The 20,063-nt window shown below is 40.1% G+C and overlaps 1 protein-coding gene across 1 annotated transcript in view; it reads right to left on the reverse strand.

Annotated features, from left to right (window-relative positions):
- LOC311244596 (contactin-4-like) overlaps window positions 1-20,063 on the reverse strand; it is a gene marked incomplete at both ends in the record, with an annotated part of 367,297 nt that overhangs the window by 36,023 nt on the left and 311,211 nt on the right. Inside the window, 4 exons of the mRNA XM_084334191.1 lie at window positions 3,180-3,414; window positions 5,705-5,775; window positions 6,416-6,565; window positions 8,799-8,957. Coding sequence (XP_084190317.1) covers window positions 3,180-3,414; window positions 5,705-5,775; window positions 6,416-6,565; window positions 8,799-8,957 — 615 coding nt within the window. The remainder of the gene's footprint in view (window positions 1-3,179; window positions 3,415-5,704; window positions 5,776-6,415; window positions 6,566-8,798; window positions 8,958-20,063) is intronic.

The following is a 20,063-nucleotide window of genomic DNA, read 5'->3' on the forward strand; positions in this document are numbered from 1 at the left end:
CAAGGTCCACCTCTGATTATGGTGCGTCTTAGTTAGTAGCAGTGATGCCACAGATTACTTGTAAAAGTAATCTGATTACTGATTACTGATTACTCCTTTAAAAAGTAATCCAAGTTACTTTACTGATTACTTGATTATCAGAGTAACTTAGTTACTTTGAAAGTAACTAGGTTACGAAGTCGTCGTCGTTCCCCCAACAGTTTTTTTTAAACGCTTTATTGAAAGTGCATAAATTGTTTTTAACTTGTTTCTCTGCACATAACGTAAATTGTTAAACTAGTGCTTCAGCTTCTGTACCATCAAGTATGGTAAAGCAACAGTCTATGATGCTCACAGCATTAGAGCAGCCAGCCAGTGGTTTTACAAAACCAGTGTATCCATTCACATCTAACAAATGCAGGCTGAACTATTCAATTATATCAACTGTAACTATTAAATTGTTTTTATAAATGTCTCTCTATAAACATACAATCAGTCTCTCTTTAACATGTAAATTAACTGTAAATCTGGCAAATAAGAGCTTTTGCTCTGCCACCATCAAATATACATTAATCAATAGGGAAAGAAACAATCTCTCTCTTTTGCTGTTTGGCTGGCCTCCGAGTCCTCCTGTACCTAGTCGAAGCGTCGGCTAGTGTTGTGATTCCAGATGCTTTCAATGCAATTGGATGTGCTGTTTTTAGCGGTAGACAGTATTTTGACTGAGGCTACGTTTAGACGAGCGTTTTGGGGTGGAAGTCTGAACAGAAACCGCAAAAGTCTTCTTGCGGTTTCACTTCGTTTAGACAAGCGTTTTGGGGTGGAATTCTCAGACGAACGCAACGGAGCCCTGCTGTCACACGATTGGCGCATATGTCACATGACGTGCTGTGAAGACCCGCCCTACTCTGCCTCTGATTCGCAGACTGTGGATGGGGAATGTGATTGGGCCAAAGCAGAGTCACTCACAGACAGAGAGTCCAGTCACGCCGCGGGACACATTCTTGTGTAACCCTTTCACTGCCACACCACGTCACTACCAAATAAGAAAAACAGCTCAAAATGTATTTTTGACTGTCGAAAACGAAATAAAATACTGCATTCCGCCTGCATTATGAATTTATGATGAGATAGTAACGAAATAGTAACGCACAGCCACTTGGACAAGTAACTGCAATCAGATTACTGGCTTTTAAAGATTAACGCGTTAGATTACTATTTTCGGGGAAAAGTAATCAGATTACAATAACGCGTTACTTAGTAACGCGTTACCGGCATCACTGGTTAGTAGAGCTAGTCTAACTTATAGGATGTTTTAGAGTAGAGCTAGTCTAACTTACAGGATGTTTTAGAGTAGCGCTAGTCTAACTTACAGGATGTTTTAGAGTAGAGCTAGTCTAATTTACAGGATGTTTTAGAGTAGAGCTAGTCTAATTTACAGGATGTTTTAGAGTAGAGCTAGTCTAACTTACAGGATGTTTTAGAGTAGAGCTAGTCTAACTTACAGGATGTTTTAGAGTAGAGCTAGTCTAACTTACAGGATGTTTTAGAGTAGAGCTAGTATCACTCACAGGATGTTTTAGAGTAGAGCTAGTCTAACTTACAGGATGTTTTAGAGTAGAGCTAGTATCACTCACAGGATGTTTTAGAGTAGAGCTAGTCTAACTGGAGAATTATCCAGCGCCCTTCCTACAGAGATATTATTATTATTATCATTATTATAGAGGTACTTATTATACAAGTATTATTTATCATCTGGTGCCACCTAGTGGGCGTTTACTGCAACTGTGGGACGCCAGGGGACTGAGATGTGGACAGGTGAGGCTGAATCAGCGTCTGTGTGACGAACTATTTAAGAGACACTCTTGACCATAGGCTGTAAGGTGAAAAGCCCTGTGGGCGAACTCTGACTGGCCAACGGTACGTTGCATTGTATGCGCCGTTAATATCCGCATTTATCCTTTGATTCATATATCTAGTTACTAATTTATGCCGTTTATTTCCTTTCCTTTGTATAGGTAAATAATCTGACTACTGACCGATGCTAAATGCTACTGACTGTATCGACTCTGCTGGCTAAGTGCTACTACTACTGGCTAAATGCTACTACTGCTGGCTGTACTACTATCTACAGACTTAAGCTGCTACCAGCTACCAGCTAACCGCTTGCTTGATTGACCACCTGGTGATGATGGCATGACAGTTATCCAAATAACGGAATGTTTGGACATGGAGTCCGAATAAATGAACATTCTTGCAAAGTCTGAATTTTTTTTTTTTTTCAATTTATAAGTCGTTCGCCTGCCCTACACCCTTTTAATGGGGACATTTAGTTGACTCATTGACTGAGACCGCTAGATAATTGGACACTAACTTACAGGATGTTTTAGAGTAGAGCGAGTCTAACTCACAGGATGTTTTAGAGTAGAGCTAGTCTCACTTACAGGATGTTTTAGAGTAGAGCTAGACTCACTCACAGGATGTTTTAGAGTAGAGCTAGTCTAACTCACAGGATGTTTTTAGAGTAGAGCTAGTCTCACTTACAGGATGTTTTAGAGTAGAGCTACTGTAGTCTGACTCACAGGATGTTTTAGAGTAGAGCTAGTCTGACTCACATGATGTTTTAGAGTAGAGTGAGTCTGACTCAGTTAGAATCATCCTCCTCTTCTGCTCACAGTTTGTTAACATTTTCAAAACCGTTGTCTCTAGGAGCAACAACATGCCTCGACACTCTCGGCACCATTACTACATCTTGGGCTTGGGCAAACAAAGCAGAACACATTTTATTATGTCCCCTTTGTTACCATCTGCAATAAAAATGTATATACATCTTCTGTTTTATCCAATAAGAGAACGTTTTCAAAACCGCACCTACGGGTAGCTGAAATTAGAAACTGTCCCCGGTAAATGTCCAAATCCCCCTACCCACCCAACCCCCTCCATGTATATATATATTTTTTATGATCTCTTTTTCTTACACAGTACTGCATATTTGTATGTCTTGTATGTCATAAATGTCTTGATGAATTGAAAATGGGGGACCCTGATGTAAACAAGACGAAAGTATTTTTCTGGTCTGCATCCCCTTAGCAGTTGTTTGTATTGAGCCGTACTGTATTGTACTCATTCTGCAATCTGTTAATAATGTTTTCAATCAATCTGTTCACCCCCCCTCCCCCCCTGATGCCACGCTTACATACCTTCCTCGGCGGAGTGGATGGTGGTGATGGGGCCGAATGGGCCCTCTCCCTTGTTGTTGTACACCCCTACTTTCACCTGGTAGGGCGAGAAGGGAGGGATGCTCTCGTTCTTGAAGACGTATCTGGAGGCGTCTGGGGAGGTGACGGCAGCCTGCATCCAGCCCGGTGCCCCGTGAGGCCGAAACGCCACCACGTAGCCGAAGCCCGGGCCGCTCTGCAGCTCCTCGGGGACGGGCTACGGAGGGCAGGGGGGGATGACTCACTGTAGCGGAGTGTGACTAACAAAGCAGTCACACATCTTGCACTGTATGCCCCTGATTACTTGAAACGAATAACAAGTCTATATGGTTTATTTCCAGTTGCAGTGTTGGCTAATATGAAAGCTAACAGGAAATAAAGTAGGGTTCAGTCTGTTCCCCTAGCAACACGATTCCACTGAAACCATCCACAGTATGTATATTATGTCTACCAGATTCGAATAATGCTGGGGTCTGAAGTTTACCACCATGGACATATAGTTGTTCCTTGTCATGTTATTAAATAACACTATAGAACTCGGAAGGACCTGCCCACTCTTTTATTTTTTTTTACAGAAACCTGAGATCAGTCAATGATTTGACAACGCAACATAGGAACCCTCTGATTGCCTTCTCCTGGTTTCAACAAGCCCAGTGATCGATGATCTCGTAGAACCTTTGCTTTTCAGTCATTCTACAGAAACGCACACTTTTGGAATAGCAACATGTCTTAAAATGTAGTTAATTTTCCTACATTTAAACGTAAGTTACAATATTGGTTAACCCTTTGACTTTATGAATCCACATAAATGAGAGCTTAATGATTACAATTTATTTTTTTACTTTGACTTAAAGAATGCTTGTGCCATCTTTTTGTCATACCTTTAACAATATTAAAGTCTTTTTAGAAATGTTTTTTTCACAATCTATTCTGCACATATAGTCAGAGGCACAGTAGGATAATGATAATGCAAATAATTTGGAGATTATGTATTTATTTATTTTAATCTGTTTTAATTTGTGAAAAGTGTGATTGTGTGACGTTTGCTTATTAACACCATCATATCTTTGCTATAATAATAACAATATTTGAAGGACAGTCATACAAATTTAATGATAGTATCCTTAACATCCTAACTCTTGAATGAAGCAAAGGTCAATTGATATAAAATCATTTACAAGTCAAATGTGACACTTTTGATTTCATATGACCCAAAAAAACACATTAACACCAGTGACACAATAAAACACCAGTGACACAACGAACACTAAAGATTGTTTTATTCAATATCAATTACTTATTTGAGATAGAAAATGGTGTATTTAGTACAAAACCAAAGATTATCACTGACATTAAGTCAAATAACTTTAGTTATTTATATAGATTTATATATTTATTTTATATATATATTATATATATATTTATTTATATCATTTATATTTATATTTAGTTGTGATCATGAAATGGGTACTAATGAGTTATATTGTATGCATAACAACTTCTTTAAAAGCTTTTACTAAAGCTTATTTACACAAGATAGTCACTGGTGTTACTGGTCGTCACTGGTGTTACCATGAAGAGCAGTAACACCAGTGACGGTAACACCAGTGACCATTTTCATGAAATCTGTATTTTACAAAATGGCAGCTACAGTACCTCAAACCACATGTTGCTAATCATGCTAAACTCACTAAAATATGTAATTTAATCCATTTGTATTGATTATTGAGTATTGATATCTTCTTAAAAAATAGGCCATACCAGTGACTCTAGCTAAATGTCTCGTATGAAATTGTGAGATAAATGAGAACATTTCCAACATTTGAAAAAAGACAGCAGACTGACAATGTACCTTTCTTCACAGTTCTTCAGGAAGTAGGACGTAGGAAGTAGGAAGTGATGTCACAAGTCTTTGGATTTTTTCAGAATAGGGATTTTTGTTAAGCGGTAACATGACACCAGGGGACAGCTATTTCCATTATATTATTTATAATATTTAGTTGGTATTTAATTTTTTTATGTTAGCCACTTCATACATGTGATAGTGGTGTATACATTCTTCCATTTAAAATGGGAGATAAATATATTTGTAAACTCTAAATATGCCCCTAAACCCCAATACATGACATTGGGGACAAGCACTTTTCTTGTACTTGGAATTTCATATAATTGATTAAAAACAAATATTGCCCAATTCTTGCCTCAAATAGGTATAATTGTTCAAAGAACATTTTACATTATTCAAATATATAAATTAAATGTGACTACAAAGTCTGTTTAAAGTGTATGCTTTCTGCAAAGGCTGGGGACAGAAAAGTGTGCGTTTCTGTAGAATGACTCTTATGCATTGTACAATTACTACGACTAATCTTGATTTTCACCAGAAAAATACTTCTCTCTCACAATGAGGTAAAAGGTCTTTATCATTATTTTTTTTTTAAAGACAAGAAGAACTGTGAAGATTACATTATGTGATACAGTATACATGCAATAGAGATGCAGTTTACCTCCCATGTGATGACCAGCTCAGAGCGACCACCACCACCACCGTCCACCCTGCTTGGAGTAACCCTGGGAGCTGATGAACAACACAACACAACACTATCAGTATCATCAACATCCTTATCATGTTCATCATCAACATCATCATTAGGGATGCACCATATATCGGTGACCATATCGGTATCGGCTGATGATAGTGATTTTCGGTCTAATGAGCAAAACTGGGCAGATATATATCGGCAAACATATATTGGCTGGTGATGGTGATTATTTTTATTAATTGCAATGAGGAGCAAAACTGGCCTCATGTGAACAACTGATGATTATTTCTCTGTCTAGCTGCTGTTGAACATGTGTGTTTTTCTTTTTTTGGCCACGAAGAGTTCGTTTGAGTAACGTTACTTTTGTGTGACAATGATGCAGAAGAGGATTATGGGCTAACATTGTTTCAGTTTGTACAAAAATAGTATAGTACAAAATTCAACTATCATAGAAATTTGTTTTGTTTATACAGATCATATCGACATCGGTAATATCGGTTATCAGCCATAACAGAAATGTCCATATCGGTCAAAATGTTCATAACGGTGCATCCCTAATCATCATCATCGTCATACCGGGAGGTAGTCTCCACTAGTTTGTATGTGACATTTTGTACCCGAATTTTGAGTTGAAAGAAGTAGAGGAAAAGTAGAGAATAAACTTTTGATACATACGCGTTTCCTTGGTGCGGGCCTTCTTGGAGGGCTTGCTGGGCTCTCCCGTCCCTATGATGTTGGTGGCCAGGACTCTGAACTCGTACTCCACCCAGGGACTGAGGTCTATGACAGAGGCTGACAGCTGCTTCCCGTCCAGCAGCTCAGGCACTGAGAGACATCACAGACATAACCTTTCGTCTAGATCCTGCAAGCATTCGGCCGAGCTCCTCATGTATTTATTCACCAATTTGGAGAGCGTATGAGGGTGTGCAAGATTCAAGAGGTTTATTTATCACATACATACCAGGGCATACAGTGGAATGCGGTTGGCCATGCCCGCTTTGATTGTGCAAGAATACAATAGTAAATAAATAATAGTAAATAGTAATCAAATAAGTAGAATAAACATGATAAAATAGACATGTTAATACATCCTGAGATAATTGCAATACAATGTTGAGCTACTACTTAAAAGTACTGGGTCCTATGTACACTACTATACAATATAGTCTTTTACTTCTATGTCACTATGCTATACTTGCTATTACTAACTATACTATGCAATAATCACAACAAGTAATTTTTTTAAATAATAATAATAATAAATAATAAATACATTTTATATAGTGCCTTACATTAGGAATCTCAAAGCGCTTTACATACATGGCATTATAGCATACAGACAAACACAGTACAGGGACAAACACAGTACATGAACTTTCACAATGACGACAGAGAGAGGGAGACAACTTAGAGACAAGACAGAGAATCTTTTTTAATAAATAATAATACTAAAGTATAGGTCTGTACAGATGTGAAAATGTAAGTGATGTAAGAGTCCTTTTCTTGTGTGTTTAAAGTGACCTATGGTGTGGGCAAGTGCAGAATGTGTGTGTATGTGTGTGTTCATGTGTGCTTGTGTGTGGAGAGATCAGTGCAATCCAGCGTAGCTGGTTAGCTCAATAGAGCATTGGCACTAACACTGCCAGGGTTAGGGGGGGTTGGGGTCATACTAGGCCGCCTGCACTCACCGTACCTCCCTGGTTAAAACCTCCCTGCTTAAACGGTTGTACAACAGTGATACTCAGCTGGCAGCTCGTGAGCCAAATCCAGACAGCAGTAACTTTTTCAAAGGCCTGCAAGGACACTTATTATATTCACTTAAAATGTCCAACCCTCTGAAGAAAAAACATGCTGCTGTCTGAGTGTCTAGTGGGCTCAGTTTTAAAGCTAGAGCAAATATATAGCTATCATCTGAAACTAGAGCATCTGTTGATACCAGCCATGTCACGCTAGTTTACTAGGAAAGTGATGAAATCTTGTCCAATTCAGTCAAAATGTTGATGGAAATAAATTAGCATGACCAATTACAATGGGGTCCCTTGACCTCTCACCTAAAGATATCTGAATTAAACTGAGCTCATTGGAACCACAGGAGTCTTAGCTTTACAACCATAGCATCATCATTATGAATTGAAAATGGGGGACCCTGATGTAAACAAGACAAACGTCTTTCTCTGGTCTGCATCCCCTTAACAATTGTGTGTATTGAGCCGTACTGTATTGTACCCATTCTGCAATCTGTTAAATAAAGTATTCATTCATTCATTCATTCATTCATTCATATACTGTATATGGTAGTTCCTTGCAGTTTTGGATCGAAACCATTATTTTCTGATTTATCTTTTAAAATTATATTATCTTGCCTATTTCTGAACCAACTGTGGTCCCTCCAACAGTGTTATCTGTAAAGCTGATGCTGGTTTAGAACCACAGAACCACCAGTTTAGTACAAAATAAAATATGTAGCATAGAAATGCATACACAGACCCCTCCCCAATCACTATGCGCTGGCCCCCAATATACAATAGATCTTTCAAAGTGGCCCACCTGCAAATCTAGTTTAGTATCCCTAATTTCCAAAAATAGCTATGAATGTGAAATATGAATGTGAAAATGAAGGAATAGCCGCAGGCTGGTGGTGGTGGGCTGGTCTGGGTAAAAAAAAACCAGAGACATTTCTTAGTCCCAGTCTGTCCCTGATTCCACGTCTAATTTAAAGAAGCATTTGCACTTAAATAAAAGCCATGTGATATATTTTATTTTGTATTTTTCCATATTTGGCATTGAGGTAAATTCAAAAGTAACATAAAGCAACCAGATTAATTACCTTTATATTGCGATACTTAGAGTAAGTTACTGAATACATTTGTCAACAGGTAACTTGTTACGGAATACATTCAATAAAGTAACCTAATGCATAACCTAATTTTAATTACCATAAAGCACTTACAATAATCCTGCTGGATTTGATATCAAAGCTTTCCACGTAGGTCATAATGTGCCTTGGATATAGTGTTATTTCATTGAGGATCATAATCATGCAGAGAACCACTACTACCTGTGGTGACAGCCTGCCAGCCCAGAGAGAAGGGTGTCCGGGCCTGGATGGTGTAGGTGAGGACAGGGCTGTGGTTGTCCAGGCCCGGTCCCCAGGACAGAGAGGCAGTGGTCTCTGTCATCTCTGGCACCTGGAACTCTACAGGGGGTCCCGGGGGGCCTGGAGGTGACACGAGAATATAAGGACATCCAGATGAACATGAGGACATCTAGATGAACATGAGGACATCTAGAAGAATATGAGGACATCTAGATGAACATGAGGACATCTAGAAGAATATGAGGACATCTAGAAGAATGAGGACATCTAGAAGAAACATGAGGACATCTAGATAAACACAAGGACATCTACTGTAGATAAACATGAGGACACCTAGAAGACTATGAGGACATCTAGAAGAAACATGAGGACATCTAGATAAATATGAGGACATCTAGATGAACATGAGGACATCTAGATAAACACAAGGATATATACTGTAGATAAACATGAGGACATCTAGATGAACATGAGGACATCTAGAAGAAACATGAGGACATCATCAACCTTTATTTGTATAGGCAGGTTAGTTAAGAACAAGTTCTTATTTTCAATAACGGCCTATTTGGGGGTAAAAAGCCCCCTAGGGGAAGGGATGGGGGATAACAATTTAATAAATACAAATAAAACACAAAGGAACATTGTTAAAAAGGCAGAACATACATGAACTGAACAACAACAACTGACAGACAACAGAACAATAGTGGCAGCATGGTGTTAGCTCACGGAGAAGCAGCTACATGAGTGCTCTAGGGAGTTTGTTAAAGTTTCCTTAAAGGGGACATGAATTATAAATGGCTTTTTTCAGTGTCTAGCATTGTTTTATAGTAATAGGAGTTAGTATCAATGGGTCTGTGTCTCTAAATACCATATTGGCGGATTGCTCTCATTGAGACAATTTCCTCCTCCATTTAATTAGGTCATTCTGATTTGACTCGCAAGGTGACGTAACAAGGACCTGGTGGAGCTGATTGTGATCTGATTGGCTCTATGGTTGTAGCGCAGGTGAAACCCGACACTTCCTCAAACAGGAGATAGAGAGAGAGAGAACGGGACCTGTCTTATCTCACACACGCAGTTTGTTTACACAGTGCTCCGTGCCTCTCTCCTCTCTCTCTCTCTCTCTCTCTCTCTCTCTCTCTCGCAGGCAGTCGGACTCGGGAGCAGCATATCACTGTAATATCTTTGTGCATGCTCCCACACGCACGCCCGTATTCTGATCCGTACAATAATAATCACAGAGGTATATATTGTCATTTGAAACAAGTTACCAATGCATTGTCCCGTGGGATTATGCCCCCCCTGCGGTGAAATTAATTAGTATCCCCCTCAGTCTCTCTATATCTCTCTCTGTCTGCCAGTCGCAGACTGTGTGGATGACTGTCACTCAAAGTGCTTATGGGCGGAGCCAGGCCAACACAGCCTGAAATCCAAAGTGAGAAAAATTATGCTTTTGAGTACTTGATTAGAAATATAAAACAATGCATTTTTTTTTAATAAAACCTTACAGAGGTGTTCCATAGACTCTCAGGAATTGTGTAAAGTTGCCCAAATAGTGCTAGGAATAGCAATGCTTGTCCTCTTTAAACAATCAAATTGAAATAAACGTTTCCATATTTAAGGTTTTTTGTAGTGTGTTCCAGCTATCAGCTGCCGCATACTGAAAGGAGGAACGGCCTTGTGAGGAGTTGGCATGGGGGGCGTTTACCAGGATATGTGTGGCTGACCGGGTGTGGGAATTAGGGAGTGGACGAGCGTGGACTAGGCGAGTAAGGTAAGGGGGAATACGGCCTAGAAGTGTTTTATATACAAAGGCCAGCCAGTGGATGTTGCGTCTAATTTCCAGGGAGGGCCAGTTTACTAGGGAGTATAGCTTGCAGTGATGGGTCCTGTAGGGGGCATTGGTAGCGAAGCGAATGGCGGAGTGATATAGGCTATCTAAGTGCTCTAGATCACCTTTACGGGCCAAGCGGTAGATTGTAGATCGCTAAAGTCAAATAGCGGCAGGACAGTCATCTGGACCAGGGTGAGTTTAGCAGATGTAGTGAAGGAGGAACGGTTCCTACGGTGACTTTGGCCTGCAGTTTAGTTACAGTAGGTGTTCAGAGAAGTAGAGTTTGGTGTCGATCCACACTCCCAGGTATTTATAGGAGGTGACCAGTTTAAGCTTTTTGCCATCGGCGGCTACAATGGTGTCAGTCTGGGAGGCACCCTTGTGGCCGAACCACATAACTTTGGTCTTGCTGGTGTTTAGGACCAGGCAAAGGGCGGAGAAACCAGCTTGGATTTTTAGAAACTCTCTCCTGGAGAGTTTTCAGGACAGCATCTGGGGAGGGCCCAGAGGTGTACAGGACTGTGTCATCAGCATAGAGGTGAATTAGGGAGTTTCCAGCGAACTGGCCTATGTTGATTATATAGATGGAGAAGAGGATTGGAGCTAGTAAGGAGCCTGGGGGACCCCCTTAGAGATGGATAGGGACTGGGTTGTCGGATTTTACTGACTGAGTGCGATCAGAGAGGTAGTTCTCGAACCATGAACATGAGGACATCTAGATAAACATGAGGACATCTAGATAAACATGAGGACATCTAGATAAACATGAGGACATGCAACACGGTGGCACAGTGGTCAGCACTGCTGCCTCACAGCAAGAAGGTCCTGGGTTCGAACCCCAGCAGGGGGCCTTTCTGTGTGGAGTTTGCATGTCCTCCCTGTGTTCGTGTGGGTTTCATCTGGGTACTCCAGTTTCCTCCCACACCTTAAAGACATGCATGTTAGGCAGGGACTACAGATGAAAACTAGCTCATTAGCTAATTCTGGCACATTTACATTGATGTGGAAACTGAAGATGTTGATTAATGTGAACTGTCCCTGGGTAAAAAAAAAATAGATAAACGTATTTTTTTATCCACGTTTTCTCCCATTTTCAATTTTTTCTCCCATCCCAATTTCGTATCATCCAATTCAACCCTCCCCTGTCTCGAACGCTGTTTCTTGCCTCCCACAAGCCGGCTGCAATGTGGACTAAGTCATACATAGCACGAGTCCCCTCCGATACTCGAGGTAACAGCAGTCGCATCTTTTCACCTGCGCGGCGCGATCTTTCAGCGTCAGGGGTCTGCGCTTTGGAGGGGCGCCACCCCCATCGCTTCCTGATTCTACTGCGCAGGCGCACCAACCGACCTGTAGGAGTCGCTGTCCACAACGCCCGATCCCCACCCATCAGTTTCCCACCCCCTAATATGCCAATGTGTATTAGTACGGACGACCAGCTAAACTGAAAGCAATGTGGAGCGCTGGGCTCGAACAGGCGAACCCAGCGTCTCCAGTATTCGTGGTGAGCGCCTTGCCCACTGCACCATGTAGCCGCGCCCATAAATAGATAAACTTAAACTTGAACTCTAGATGAATAATGATGACATCTAGATAAACATGAGGACATCCAGATGAACATGAGGACATCTAGATAAACATGAGGACATCTAGAAGAAACATGAGGACATCTAGATAAACATGAGGACATCTAGATGAACATGAGGACATCTAGATAAACATGAGGACATCTAGATAAACATGAGGACATCTAGAAGAAACATGAGGACATCTAGATAAACATGAGGACATCTAGATGAACATGAGGACATCCAGATGAATAAGAGGACATCTAGATGAACATGAGGACATCCAGATGAATAAGAGGACATCTAGAAGAAACATGAGGACATCTAGATAAACATGAGGACATCTAGATAAACATGAGGACATCTAGATGAACATGAGGACATCCAGATGAATAAGAGGACATCTAGAAGAAACATGAGGACATCTAGATAAACATGAGGACATCTAGAAGAAACATGAGGACATCTAGATAAACATGAGGACATCTAGAAGAAACATGAGGACATCTAGATGAACACGAGGGCATCTAGATGAACACGAGGGCATCCAGATGAACATGAGAACATCCAGATGAATGGAGACCAGAGTGACAATATTATGAGGACATCCAGATTAACAGAGACCAGAGATAAGACACCCTGGCTGATGCAGATGAGAGGGTTCATTTTTCATGCTTACAGTTGATGTCATACAGCTAGAATTATATGCTAAGGGAAAAAAACCAATCCACTACAATATTCACCACAGGTTTATGTATACCAGGGTAGACTCAGTATGTAGTATTGCACATTGTACAGAGTATACCTACTGTAGTTAGCTATATATATTTTCACATGGGGTTATCATAGACTCAAACCTAAGCTTTAAATCACACATCAACAAAGTGACAAAAACATAATTCTTCCACCTTAGAAACATTGCTAAAGTACGTCCATTTATAAATCAAAAGAATGCTGAAAAACTGATCCGACTTGACTACTGTAATGCACTCCTTACCGGCCACCCAAAAGAAAACACAGAAATCATTCAAAACTCTGCAGCTAGGCTATTAACACTTTGCCGCCCAACCACGAGTTAACTCGGGTTTCGGTGCCATGCGTTGAGGACCAGAGCCACGAGTTAACTCGTGGCAAGTTGTTATTGTTTTATTCCATATTAATAAACGGATCAAGATCCCCGATCGACTCTGCAGATTTACCCTCCTCCTTTAAATCGGCGACATGCAATACCGGCCAGATCCTCTTAGGGGCGCCATCGCTCCACTGCAGTATCATTGTGGGTGAGTGGATAATTCTTTTTTTACTGTCTATGGGCGTTTCATATGAGCCTGGATCCCAAGCGAACATCCTCCACCGTTGATCACGTTTCAAAGCGCAGATTTCAGCCTGGAATAATGGGATTTATGATCAGCCAATGGACATATCGATCTACCAGATGCCGATGAATAATGGGGAAATGCTGCCGGCTATCACATGGGCTGACGGTAAGACATTATTAACCCAAATTACAGCCGGATCAGACATTATTGTAAAACGCAAGCGATCGATCAGTGAATGTGGCTACTTGAACGCACACTGTATTGCTAATCAATAATACTAATCGGCGTCCCCCGCCACCCCCATTTCATCCATAGATGCTCTGTAATAGTCCGGATGCTAAGCAGTTTGTTTTATTTCATTCGTATATATACAACAGAAATGCCGTTCGATATAACGTGACTAGCCTTTAGCTCTATAAATAGCTTTCCAGAAAAAATACGAGATGAAAACTGCGATAAAGCTTATATTCACGACGCTATAAAATGACAACCAACCGATGGATTTTTATTTTCTTTAAGCCATTCTTTAAGCACGGTTTATGTACTCAAGTGACAATGAGAATGGACAGATAGCAATACTATAAAGTATATAGCTATCCAAAAGTACATCGGTTTATTTACAAAGCGTGGTCCTCCAGCCACATATTAGATGGCTAGGGCCGGTCGTCAATGTGTTAACTAGAACCAAGAGGAGAGATCCAGTGATGCCACAGATTACTTGTAAAAATGATCTGATTACTGATTACTGATTACTCCTTTAAAAAGTAATCTAGTTACTTTACTGATTACTTGATACTTTTACGAAGTCGTCGTCGCCCCCCCCCTGCTGCTGCCACAACATAAGAATGACAATAAAAAAAAAATAAAAATCATTTTTAAATAATGCTTTATTGAAAGTGCATAATGTCATAAATCATGATTGGCTGCTCAGACAGGTCATCATGAGACGTCATCAGCCATCAGGCCATATAAGGTCACAGCTGTCCACTGCTCAGGCACTCTAGGACAGTGGTTCCCAAACGAAATAAAATAGAAAATGTATATAATATAATTTTAATAAAAAATTTAATTGTAAAACCGTTGTGTAATATAAAACATGGTATTATAGTTTGTTATTCTCATGTGTGTGTGGCTGTGTGCATGCATGCGTGAGCGCACATCCCATCTCCGGTCTAGCTGACTGTACCCCTGGCTCTCTTATCATCAGCATTATGAGATAGTAACTAAATAGTAACGCACAGCCACTTGGAAAAGTAACTGTAATCAGATTTCTGGCTTGTAAAAAGTAACAAGTTAGATGACTATTTACTGAAAAAAGTAATCAGATTAGAGTAACTAGTTACTGGCATCACTGGAGAGATCACATCAGTCCAGTGTTAGCTACACTGTACTTTGCACTGGCTTCCGGTAACATTTAGAATCGATTTATATACAAAGCACTAAATGGAACAGGACCAAGCTACATTACTAATTCTCTTGTCAACTATGTGCCCCCAAGAACATTATGATCATCTACTACTGGTTTATTGAAGGTTCCCAATCCCAACCACAGCCAAAAAATAATAATTATGCCAATTTTATGCACATTTTATGCCTGTCTATTTTGTTTCTACATTCAAACATTCCCCGCCAACAACGATTATACTCGTTATTGGGCGCCATCGCTTGAACTGCAACAACGAGTATACTCGTTATTTGATCGTCAAATATCCCCGATCCATATGTTGTAGTGGGTTATCTCGTGGACCAAATGGACATCGGATGTACCAGATGGCGATCAAACAATTGGAATATTATTTTTGGAATACTCCCGATCACAGGTAAGGACTGAGGTCAATTTTAGCTTGATCGTGCAATGCTTTTATACCGATCGGGCTGATAAGCGTTTTTAGTGTTCAATACAAATGCCGTTACTTGCAATCAAATATTCAGAAAACTTTGACCAGTCAGCTGGTTCTTTTTAGCGTTTATCGCTTTTTCATCGCATTCATACTTGGTCAAGTTTGACCGACAGAAGCAGGCTGAAAGGGTTCAGATGGGGGGGAAGACACTCTGGGAAAGGCACGGCTGCCGTCCGGGATTCGAACGCGCTCAGCCCCAGATCCGTGACGAGCACGGTTGTCCACGGCGCTGAAATAGCACTCGCGGTACGTGGTGAGCTACTGGAGCTCCCTGACCCCCCCCCTTTCATGCATTCATGATGAAACATAATACCTATTTAATTTTTTTGTATTTTATTTTTGTATTATCTTTTAAAACATAACATAAAATTAGACACACAAGCATTAACAGTAAACATCCAATGTAAATCACCATTTGAATCAATATAAATGTAGTTTACGAGATATATACCTAATACTTGCTATCTAATACAATACATACATATGCTCTTGCTCGCTCTCCCCCCCCCCGGACCCCCACTTGGATAATCCATCCATTTTCATTCGCTTCTAACCAGGCACTACAATTCATATGCTAGCTTTTATTCTCTCCACCACTTCTAACCAGATTGCAATGTTGGTTTCACTGACACCTAAAATTCTTGCTGTAGATATCTCTAGATAAATCACATCGAGATAGGTAAGAACCCATACCTTCCGGCACATTTTATCCGGTTGAATCCATCGTGATGCTATCAGCTTTTTAGCAGCTGTGAGACCGGATAAAACTAGTCTCTTTAGCTGTATAGGGGCTGCAAACTGAAAAACATCATTCAACAGCAATACAGAGGGATGTACAGGTATGTTCAGAAATAAGAATTCTGATAATTGCTGGGTCACTTCTTCCCAGAATATCTTAACCGGTGGGCAATCCCAATACATGTGCATAAATGTACCCTCATCCCATTTTGTACATAAGGAACATAGAGAATCTTGTTTAAGTCCCATTCTGTTCAATCTTATAGGAGTCAGGTATGTCCTATGAATATAATTAAGATTAATTTGTTGATGGTCCGGGTTGTGTGACGCAATTCGAACGTTTGCCCAGACTTCTTGCCAATCAAAATCTATTTCCAAGTCTGGTATATCCCTCCTCCAGACTGAGTCTAGGGGAAGGATTCCATACGAAGACGTTAGTAAGTGATGATAAAAATCAGATACGAAGCCTCTCGATGTCTCTCTTTCATAGAAGAATTTGTGATATCTGTGGTGCTCAATTGGTATCCTTAATGGGACTCCATGAGCCTTCAAACAATCCAATAACTGTGCGTAAAAATAATATGTGGAACTGGTGAGGTTAAATTTGTTATGTATATCTTGATAGCTACAAAAACCCCGTTTGTTGAAAACATCTCCCAATGTGTGTATGCCCTGCTTTTCCCATTTGGGGTATCTGATAGGTCGTTTTCCAATAAGGAGTGCATTGTTATTGAATAGGGGAGTATGGCTATGCCATTTATGTTGGTTAGAATATTTTTTGTGTGTTTCACGCCATATCCGGATCACATGTGTAATAAGGGGGCCAAATTTCAATTCGCATTGCTTAATTGATAATATGGTGTATACTATGTCCTGCAGTCTATGTGGTGCTACTATATTTTCTTCTAAGTTTCTCCAGGATACAGATGCTTGGGAGTCAAACCAGGTTATCAGTGGTCTTAAAGAGTACGCTTTAAAATAGTGGTAAAAGTCTGGAAATGCTAAAAGTCGGCTTTGTTTCTCTGTGCAGTGGATCTTTTTATTCGTGGAGGTTTGTTATTCCAAATAAATGTATATGCGGTGGAGTGTAATTTTTTCCAGTAACCATCAGGAGGGGGTAACGGTAACATTGAGCTAATGAAGTTGATTCTAGGTAAAACATCCATCTTAACTATTGATACTCGTGCCTGTACTGAGTTTTTAAGTTTGGACCACCTGTCAAAGTCGTATTTGATCTTATCTTGGAATTTTGTGTAATTGTACTTCACCGTTTGGCTTATAGTAGGGAATACCTCAACTCCTAAACATCTGAAGTGTTTTACCATTGGTATTTTTTCTGGAAGGAGTATATTCTTTGCAGGGGCATTAAGTGGTAGGAAGGCCGACTTTGGCCAATTTATCCTAAATCCCGATAGATTGCCAAAGTCATCAATCAACTTGAGAAGATGAGGCATTGAGGTGGTAGGGTTTTGCATGAACAATATTACGTTGTTCGCATATAAACTAATATGATGTTGTGTGCCCTTAATTGCGATTGGTTCTATGGATTGGGATTGTCTTATATATTGTGCTAAAGGCTCTAATGATAAAGCGAATAGTCCGGGACTAAGAGGGCAACCCTGTCTGGAAGAGCGCGATACCGGAACGATTTTGGAGGTGATTATACCTGTTGTAATCATGGCCGATGGGTCTTTGTATAATACTTTTATCATATCAATGAATCCTTTTCCTAACCCCATCCTTTCTAGTACTGCCCATAAATAAGACCATTCCAACCTATCAAAGGCTTTCATCACATCCAGGGACAGCATCGCTATAGGTGGGGTGTCATCCTTGCTGGCATCTAGCACATGTAATAACCGTCTTATATTATCCGTGATCAAGCGGCCTCTTATGAAGCCAGTCTGATCAGGATGAACTAAAGACGTCATATGCTTTTGAAGTCTGATGGCTAATACCTTGGAATACAGCTTGATATCGGTTCCGAGGAGGCTCAAGGGTCTATAACTACCGCAATCGGTGGGGTCTTTGTCTTTTTTAAGGAGGACTGTTATGAGTGCAATATTGTCGATCTTATGGAAATTCCCCTCCTTGATTGAGTATAAAATCATATTAAGTAATAGGGGTCCAATTACATCCCAGCATGAGAGGTACATTTCTGGTGGGATACCGTCCCTTCCAGGAGCCTTACCACTTTGCATTTCAGATATAGCCTCCCTAAGTTCATCTAGTGTGATGGGTGTTTCTAACTGTTTAGCGTCATCCTCTGATAGTTTAGCAAGGTTAATTTGATTAAGATATACGTCCATTTTGTTTTGATCGAAGGCCATTTCTGATTTGTACAAGTTGGAGTAAAACTTTTTGAATGCCTCGTTGATTTTTTTAGGGTCTGTAACAAGTCCTTGTTGTGCCTTAATAGTAGGGATGTCTGCAAATTTTGCGTTGGCTCGTATCTGCATAGCTAGTAGGTGACTTGGTTTAGAACCATGAAAGTAATACTGTTGTCTTGTGCTACGTATTTGAACTTCAGATTGTTGTTTTAAAATGGCATTAATCTCTTTTTTTAACACATTAATTTGAGATTCCAATCGAACCGAGTAGTTGTATTGTAAAGAGGAAAATAACGTAGAGTAAAGCATTTCCAGCTCTGCCAGTTTTGAACAACGTTTCTTGCGTATTTTGGAGGAAAAGACCCCGGTGAAATCCTTGATAAATCCCTTTACCGACATCCATAATATTCTGGGGTCCTGTACCGATTGCGCATTCTCCAGCAGGAATTCAACAAGAGCTTTTTTGAATTGTGTATTGAATTCCTTGTTTTTCAGCGAGTTAAATCTCCATCTTGGGGCTCGGGATGACAGTATACCAAATGATCCTTTTAGGAGTAAATAACAGTGATCTGATTTGGGTACCATTTCCACGTCATAGTTATCAAATAGTCTAGGGGATGCGAAAACATAATCTATTCTGGAGAATGTATTGTGTCTTGCAGATCGACAAGAGTACTTTCGGGCCATTGGGTTGAGTGATCGCCATAGGCCATTAACATAATACCTATTATATAGATTTGATTTTGGAATAGTAGCGTGTCCAGGCAAGAAACGGCAACGCTTATAGTACGTATCACGTATAAGGCTATAACTCAGCATTTCGGGAATTACCCCAGACCACTCTAAAACCATACTTACTGTATATTCACCACGGTATAACACAGGAACGTATGGATGAAAAAATTTATTCTTTTTCACATATTGAACGATAAATATTTGATGTCAAATGGGCCATAGTATTGTATCCATAGCTATAATATAGAATATAGTTATAGCTCTACAAACAAGGTGACGCACTCCTATCTTTTAAAGCGTGGCATTGCTGGTGCTGAATGAGTTAATAAAGGAACATTTTATTTTATCTTAACTTAACGTGGTAATAGTGTGAACATTAATAAAGGATTAATAAAGGAAGATCTTATTTTATCTTATCTTCGACGATAATTGTGTGAAAATTTACCAGATCAAAGTCAATGTATAGCTATACTCGGTCATTGTCGCAAAATAATTGACCGACACTGCGTTCTGGAACACCGAGGCGCAGCCGAGGTGTTCTAAACGCAGTGAAGGTCAATTATTTTGCGACAATGACCGAGTATAGCTATACATTATCCCGCTTATTACAGGGCTAACTTACTAACAATATACGTAATTCATTTTACACCATCGACAAGACGAGATCAAATGCAGACGCGGTTGTTCTGTTGCTCCTCTGGCGTTGGAGGAAATATCACAATGGGCTTGATTACACCTGATGCAGTGCAGCTGTGCATATGGTAAAGCTGAGTCTAGGTTTGAATCTCGCAGTGTCAACGT

This window comes from Notolepis coatsorum (assembly GCF_963971535.1).
Source record: "Notolepis coatsorum genome assembly, chromosome: 17".
NCBI lineage: Eukaryota > Metazoa > Chordata > Actinopteri > Aulopiformes > Paralepididae > Notolepis > Notolepis coatsorum.